The sequence below is a fragment of the Polypterus senegalus genome, chromosome 4 (assembly GCF_016835505.1).
Source record: "Polypterus senegalus isolate Bchr_013 chromosome 4, ASM1683550v1, whole genome shotgun sequence".
Taxonomy (NCBI): domain Eukaryota; kingdom Metazoa; phylum Chordata; class Cladistia; order Polypteriformes; family Polypteridae; genus Polypterus; species Polypterus senegalus.
Genome location: NC_053157.1, coordinates 227,467,799 through 227,476,571, shown reverse-complemented (window position 1 = coordinate 227,476,571; position 8,773 = coordinate 227,467,799). Strand labels below are relative to the sequence as shown.

Sequence of the window (8,773 nt, the reverse complement as noted above, 5' to 3'; positions counted from 1 at the left end):
CTCAGACTCATTAATTTATCAAAGTGTGCTAAAGTGTGTAATTAGGAAAGCTTACAAATGAAATTAAAACAGAAAGCAACACTCAAAATATTTTTTCTTAAATTTCTCAACTCTGCTCTGCAAACAAGTACCTTTGTCAGTACCTTTACTATAAGTAGGCTTCAATACATTTTTTTTTCCTCTGCTACTGCATCCTATACTTCCCCTTTCATTTTCAGCTCAAGAATTGTAACACTGTCATCCGGCTTTGTATAGTCAGTTCTGGTGGTGCCTCCCTGATGTGAGAAAGAACAGCCTCTCTCTTCTCACCAGTAAAGGCTAGTAAATACAAAGAGATTCACTCACTTAGAAGCCAGTAGCAGACATGGAAACTGGCAGCCTGTACACATCATTGGATAGGCCCACCGAAGATACTTATATCACTGCAGAACCAGCAAAGGACAGAAAAGCTAGACACCTGGAAGGTAGGTGCTAAGCAGATGTGTTATGATTGAAATATTTTCAAGAGCATAAAAAATGTTCAAAGATTACTGGACCCAACATAATGAATTCCTATTTGTTTAATGAAAGCTGAACTCAGACATTTATTTCTCCTTATACTGGCTTGTGGGTGTCTTTTCGCTGCTCTTCACTTGTCCATCATGTCTGTTTTTCTGTCAAAGGCAGGCACATTCAAGCTGACCAGGTGGTCATTGTGTTCTCTTCTTGATACTCGTGGCTTCGCTGTATAAAGAGGCTTTCCATCAGATGTATGTGTCTGAAACAAGCCAGCTGTATTTATTTATTTACAAATATACCTTGCATCTAATTCATTGCATATTGGCTTACATATTAATAAATCTGATTTGTCCACTTTCCGCATTGAACTTTTGTTTTTAACACTGTTAAATATTAAAATATATACATATTTTAAATAAAAAAAAATATTTACTTTAGATATAAATGCAGTTAAAAGCAAAAAATACATTTTCCTTTAATCACAATTTTCGTGGTTATGTGTGACTAAATAAAATTGTGGGGCAACTGTTTAGCATGGTGGGGAATTACAAAGTTGTTTTTTTTATTTTGCCTCAGCAACCACCGAAGCCGGCATGGGAGGAATTTGGGGAGGCCATGGAGAATGACTTTTCGAACAACTTCGAGGAGATTCTGGTCCACCTCCGGCGTCTCAAGAGGGGGAAGCAGTGCAGTGTCAACACTGTATATGGTGGGGATGGTGCGCTGCTGACCTCGACTTGGGACTTTGTGAATCGGTGGGGGGAGTACTTCGAAGACCTCCTCGATCACACTAACATGCTTTCCAATGAGGAAGCAAAGCCTGGGGACTCGGAAGTGGGCTCCCCCATCTCTGGGGCTGAAGTCACGGAGGTGGTCAAAAAACTCCTTGGTGGCTGGGCCCCGGGGTGGATGAGATACACCTGGAGTTCCTCAAGGTTCTGGATGTTGTAGGACTGTCTTGGTTGACACATCTCTGCAACATCGCACGGACATCGGGGACAGTGCCTCTGGATTGGCAGACCGGGGTGGTGGGGGACCGGAGGGTGTATTCCAAATACAGAGGGATCACACTCCTCAGCCTCCCTAGAAAACTGTATTCGGGGGTCCTGGAGAAGAGGATCCGTCAGAGAGTCGAACCTCAGATTCAGGAGGAACAGTGTGGTTTTCGTCCTGGTCGCGGAACAGTTGGCCAGCTCTACAACCTTAACAGAATCCAGGAGGGTGCATGGGAGTTTGCCCAACCAGTCTACATGTGTTTTGCGGACTTGGAAAAGGCATTCGACCGTGTCCCTCTGCGAATCCTGTGAGGGGTGCTCCGGGAGTATGGGGTACCGGACCCCCTGAGAAGAGCTGTTCGGTCCGAGGAATTGGCCGGGAAGAGGGAAATCTGGGCCTCTCTGCTCAAGCTGCTGCCCCCGTGACCCGGCCTCGGATAAGCGGAAGAGGATGGATGTTTATTTTTTTATATTTTATGATATCTATTGTCCATCTTAATTTTCTGTTTTGCTTATTTTTTATTGGCCCAGGCCGGTACAGACATTCCCTTCCTTCCATTTACGGGTTTTCTCTTATCACTTGCCCTTCCTTGGCCTTCAAGCTAGTTTATTTGGTGCCCAAAGCTAAGGTTTACTAAAAACAAAAAATATGGCATGTGCCTCTATTTAATTATTTGCTTGGCATGCCTGACTCACATTAATTTCTGCACTGTTAATGCTTATATATTTTTCTATATTTATTTATACTAGTACATGAATATACTAATTTTATTTTTCATGCATTACATAATCTTGAACCTTGTTAGTAGCAATGCCTTTTGCTGTTTCTGCTGATTCACTATTCCAGATGGCTTCACACTTGCCTACTGGGACCATTTTTCTGCATTAGGTCATTGGTATCGTTCCTCAGCTTCCTAACTTTCAAACAACAGGTGTACATGTTCCCCCTTCTTCTGTTCTCGATAGTTTCTGTGTGTCATTCTCTTTCTATTCTGTCCTTCCTTTTCCAATATTGGTAAGGCTTAAAAATAATGCAATATGACTAATGTTTTAACTATTTGCTTGACATTCTATTTTATGCTAAATCTAATGCTTCAGAAGCTGTTAATTACTTTTATGGCTATTTATGCTAATATATACATTTTTCTCTTACATACTCCTTCACAAGAGTAAATAAGTAAAGTTGGCACGCGTATTTACCCACTCCACTCACTGGAAGAGACAAGTGGGGGCAATCCGATGCGGCTCTCACTTGTATGCTCCTATATCTCACTATATTCTCTCTCTGTCATTGTTGTGTGTGTGTTAATAGGAATCACATAACCATTGACCACAGCAAAATTTGTTAAGTAATTGCATCGGTTTTGACAGATTAGTGTATTGTCATCGATACTGAACACGTGTGCAAAATTTGAAGGAATTCGCTTTGTCAAAAGTGGGTTTAAAATCAGTTGCAAGATTTGACCCAGACAAACAAACAGACAGAGGAATCAAGTTAAATAAAATTGTTTAATAATATATTGCATTTTTTCTATTTTAAAAAGGAGAAATCACAATCATTGCATTGGATATGAAAAAGATGTAAAGTGCCTTTCAATAGCATCTTGACTTTTGCTCCCTTTTTATAAGAGACCTCTACAATTAAAGCCAAAGATTTAAACTAAATCAATTTATTTTTATAAGCACTCTTCAGTAAAGACAGATTGATGTTTTTTAAGCAAACTTATAAATATGCAGCCTTACTGAAATGTACAAAAACATGCAAAATCTATGCATAAACATAAAAATAAACAACTGCTTGCTTTCAGGAGAGTTGAAAATATGAATAACTTGAAGTAAAATCACAAATTTCAATTTATTTGTATATACTACATTTCCCTTAATAATTCCAGAGTTCTGTACACACTTAGAATTATATTAAACATAAAGCAAACACATTCATCATCATCATTATTATGGGTTAGTTGCAGTGTGCTTTCAGAAGAGTAGCGACATGAGATAAACTTAGTCTGAGTTTATGGTAATAAGACTAAGGTTGCAGTGTACTTTCAGCTGCAGATTAAGATTAATTGCATTATATTGTGCTTTTGGGAACCAAGGAAGGGAACTAAAGTTGTGTATTACTTTAAACCAGCTCCACCACAGGTCTAATCAACGTATTATGCTGGTTCATGGTTGAAAGTAAGTCTCAGTGGGCATTATACAAACCGTTATGGAAGTGAAAACAAACATGTAACTACACAATTTGGAACTTGAATAAAAATGTGTATATCATTAAAAAGTCACCCTGGCCTGGAAAGTTGTTATTAAAATCCTTTATGTTTCATAATTCAGTTTTCTTCTGCATAAGATTCTAAAATTGGATGCAAGATACATTCTTGTTAGTTAAAGGTTCTCATACAGCATGTACAAATTTGTACAATTTTTAACAGGCTTTATATTTTCTGCAAGGCTATTGCCAGGAATGTATCTACAGATTTCTGTACAGCATTATAGAGTACTTGTATAGAAAATAACTACCGATATAGAGTCCCAATGAAATGACCTAAACAGGACTAAAGAAATTATTAGCAAGAGAAAGGTCATACAATTCTTAAAATAAGAAATGAACAATTTTAGGCCTGATTTCAATGTAAAGATCTTGGATTAACTACTGGTATGTATTTGTTTGTCTCTAATATCAATCTTTATCTCACAATCTCTGCTATTACATAAAAATACACTCCTCAATCAATATTGTCTTCCACACCATTCACAATATTAAAGTCAGGACAAACCTTATCGTACTGTAAATTGTCCTTTTCTATCTCTTTCCAAAGGCCAAAAAGAACAGAAAGTGTTATCCAGTCAACTGGTATGGAGCACTCAGGTTTGGTCTTGCCTTTGAATTGTTCTTTGTGTTTGCCGTTTACCTTACCTTCATTTGATGTACGTTTTATTTCAGTTAACACAATGCCACTCGGTAAGGTCAAAAAGAGCTCAATTTGTATATTTTTTCCTGAACACACACTTCTAGAAAAGTTACAAATGCTCAGTTTCTTTGCTCTTCATTAACTTACTCAATGGACAACCCCACAATACTTAGTGCTTTCCTTCCTGCATATAACTCTCGCTAAGACTCCTTTTACACTGCAGCTTGATTTGGATTTTTTTTTATTTTATATGATATAAATCTGATATTTTTAGAGAATGCTGAAACAAATATAAAAAGCATGTTTTACCTCAAAATTCCCTACATCTCACTCTACCACTCCTGGCTCTTTTCTTGTGTCTAGAGGTTTCTACGTGCAGATACTAGAGTGGAAAACTGCACTTGTTGCAACAGTTATATTTTTTTGTCCCTTCTTTGCCACTGTGATCTGACACATTTGCGGATTCTCTACGGTAGGCCACATTACCATTATACACTTTGCAAGATGGAACACAAGTCCTAGCTTAGCTCTAATCTGCCAGCCCCTCTTAATATCAGTCTCTTTTTCAGTGGACCTCTCTTTGGAATGCAGCCTTCATTAGATGATCATTCATCAGGTGACATCTCAGAGCCATCTTCTTGTGGTACTAGTTAAACATCTGTCTCAGACAAACAGCTACAACTCAAGGACTGACAACCTTGAAGGACAAAACTTTGCACTAATGGTCAACCTTAAAGGTTTGGCTTATGTGCACCCAAGAAACCAATGGCAAGATGTCTATTCCTGTCTTAAACACCCTAGCACACCCTTACTCGTTGCTTCCTTTATCAGGTTTACTGCTCGACCTGGCGGTAACCTCTGAGGTTTAGTAGAGACCCAATTACTTAAAGGGGAGTTATGAGCAATCTTTTCTATTTCAAAATGGTAACCGGGGCAGGACTGAATAAATGAAAGACTATTCATAACAAAGTGGGACTAGGGGTGCCATTTGTCTAAACCTTGCAAAGATAGCAAGTGCCTGAGCAAAGGAAACCCATATATGAAAGACCAAACGTTTGTTTGTCTGAAAATGTCAACTGACCCTGGGTATGAGTATGTCAGAGCTGGACTCATTCTGTATTTATAGTGTATTTCAGCCTTATGCCTGATTCTGACACTTTAATACACTGATGGATGTACATTTATATGTTAACCTTACACTAGTAGTGTGACATTATTGCCTGTTTTCTCGGATTCTTGTCATCAACAACAACATTTACTTCTATAGCACATTTTATTACAACCAATGTAGCTCAAAGTGCTTTACAAGATGTCAAAGAGAAAGTTACAAGAAAAGAAAAGCAAAAAATACTAGGAAATAACATTAAAGAATAAGTGACATAGAAATAAAAACAGCTGAATCTAAACACTCTTAAAAACAGATAAATATCAATTACAAGAGTAGCAACCTTTTATATGATGTCATGATATAAGTTTCTAAGGATAAGTGCGGTGATAGAGTGAGATGGCTGAGAGGACAGAAAAAAAATTTAATTGAATTGAATTTAGTTTTGTTAAGATTGATTTGGTTGTATGGAATGCTACATGCTTTAAATAAATAAAAAAAAATTAAAGGAAAAAATACGAAGAAATGAGCAGGTAAAACTAGAGAGGGCAAATTGTAATTGGAAATACACTTATGTTGCAGTAGATGGCTAGTGTTTTACTGATATATCCTTGTTGTTTCCACACACTATGTTTTTTTGTCTTTCAGTTTCTCCAGCTCCTCTTGCTAATGCATTTAACAAAGGCTGGCAGTTCAAAGCGCTGCTGTACTTGGGTATTTTACAGTTGGTTGTCATGATTGGACTCACTATTTCCTGTAAGTATTATTTTATACAGAAGGTTGTTGGAGTGCAAATGGTTTATACCTGCCTCTTCTTATGTACAGAGTTTGAGTGTGACATGAATGTTGAGAAATATGTCAGATGGATAAAGAGGAACAGGACAGGTTATAGTCCTACTCATTAGCGTTGATCAGCAAAATTCGCCAAAGCGTTTTTTGTATTAAATATGCTATTGATCTAGTTCAATTAATATTTTCCTGGAATTTTGCCATGTGGCTAACTTAGATGAACATTTTATTCCCAGAGCCCCATGATGTTTTGTGAGGCCACTATAACATCACATAGCTGTAGCAGCCATATGCAGAAGTTTCACATGTGTACTGTAAGATCATTGCCGATCTGCTCCATGTATGTGTGATATCACAACCTGATCAGTACTCCAGACAAATTTCCAACCCAATACATTTATGGGAAAAAAACAAGTTGCAGTATTTTCATTTGAGGGGTATTTAGTTGACTATTATGAGTCCTATAACTGGATCTGCAACACTGATCCTTGTGCATGCATAATTAGCCATGTGCCACAGCTACAAATCAAAATAAGCCTTAAAGAAGCCCTCCCCATTCATTTTAAAGAAAACACAGGAGACTCTGAGAGATGATAGTAATAACAAAATATTTATTAGTATTTACTAGGTGTTTCTTCTTGACAGAAGAAAAATGTGTGACACACTTGCACAGATACACCATATGAAACAAAAAAAATATTCCATGTTTGCCCAGAACCATGGCTTCAAACAATGGAACATGCCAGTTCCACACATTTGCTTCCTGGCACATTTAATGTATATCTCAAAATTGGAACACAGTGTAATTATCTCTATTTTATTTATCAATTGGAAGTTTGTGGGCATTAGATGCATTCTGTTTGTGGATATCATTCCATCTGCATTTTTTGTTATTTGAGGCACAGTGGTTAGCACTACTGCTTCCCAGTAAAGATCATATTTTTGACCACAATAACCATCCCAGTATAGCTGACAAGTGCTTCCCTAGCCCTCAGAATCACTTAAAAGACCACTGAACCATTATACTCCTTTCTCTTTATTGACAAAAATGCACTTCACAAGTTCTGCAAAGTTCCTGAAGAATTCTGTGATTTTGCTAAAAAATTTTCACAGTTTGCTCATCACTACCTCTGCAACATTCAAGAATATGTATAAATTCCCTGTCAAATGACATTTGAGCTTGGCTTTTTAAGTCATTGACAGCAACATTTAAATCATTTTTTTTTTTTTTGGTTATATTATTGAATAAAAGTGCACGTTTATTTGATATTTGGACTAAAGTCTTCACACATTATACACTTCAAAGCACTTTGAGCTACATTGTCTGTATGAAAATGTGCTATATAAATAAATGTTGTTGTTGTTGTTCATGTCATCTGTATATATAAAAAGCCCTCACTGACTCATCACTAATTCTCCCACTTTCCATATAGGTGGGAAGCTGAAATTTTGCATGCTCTTTCTTTGCAGTGTACTTACTAAAGTTAGGTATGCTTCATTTCCTATTGCAACACCCAAGGGGGGAAATGGGTGTACTCTCTAAACTGTATATATAGATAGGGGAAACCCATCCTCACTATTTCTGCGACTTCCAAAATACGTAGGAAGGCCAAATTTCCCATACTCATTCTTTACACTGTATTTACAAATGTTAAGTATGTTTCATTTCGCGCCGTGCCCTGTAACAAACTTTTGAAAGTAACGTCTTCTTTTTGGTCATTCTCACCATTATGCTGCAAGGAACTTTTTGTTCTTTTTCGGAACTGACCTCTCCTTTTGGCGGTTTCATTCCTTATTTCCGTTAACAGAAGGTTTATTTAACAGCAGAGATGCACAAGGGCTGCCCCCGTTCCTCCTTTCTTTTTCCGCACAACCACCGTCTGCGCACCTACCACGTGGTTGGCTCCCTACCTATATACATTAATGACATCCCACGCTCATGTGCCTCCTCACTCGCTTCCTTACTTTCCTCAGCTGTTCATCATATTCACTGCTCCCTTCTTCTTTTGTCCACTGTTTCAAGCCTGTTATTGTTCACCTTGCTTCACGTCTTCCTGCTGTTGACTCCTGCCTTTTCATTTAGTTTCTTCACACTCTTAACCCTCCATGCATGCCTTCACATACTGTACTCTGCCTTTGAAGGTCGGTGCACCAATTATGTTACTACGAAACTTACAACCACCAAAACTTTGTAATGGCACTAGGCTTCAGAGCAGATATCTGCACAAGAACCTTATTGAGGCAACTGTCTTCACTGGAACTAGTTCAGGGGAGACTATATTTATTCATTGCTTCCAATGTTTCCTTTTCTTTTTCATAACTTCTTTAACACACTACTTCTCCACTGTGAAGCGCTGGTATATTGCTAGTTATTAGTATAATATGGAAAAAGTTTTCTACTTTAGGTATTTGTTCAGGATTTCTTGCTTCACATTTCCTTTCATCCTACACTTACCCAGATCATTGTAGACATG

The 8,773-nt window shown here is 37.7% G+C and overlaps 1 protein-coding gene across 1 annotated transcript in view; it reads left to right on the top strand.

Moving 5' to 3' along the window:
- Window positions 1–294: 294 nt before the first annotated feature.
- Window positions 295–8,773, top strand: part of LOC120528092 (C-type lectin domain family 4 member E-like) — a 58,432-nt gene continuing 49,953 nt past the window's right edge. The window contains exon 1 of the mRNA XM_039752115.1: window positions 295–464. Within this exon, the coding sequence (XP_039608049.1) occupies window positions 365–464 (100 nt within the window). The 5' untranslated portion in view covers window positions 295–364. The remainder of the gene's footprint in view (window positions 465–8,773) is intronic.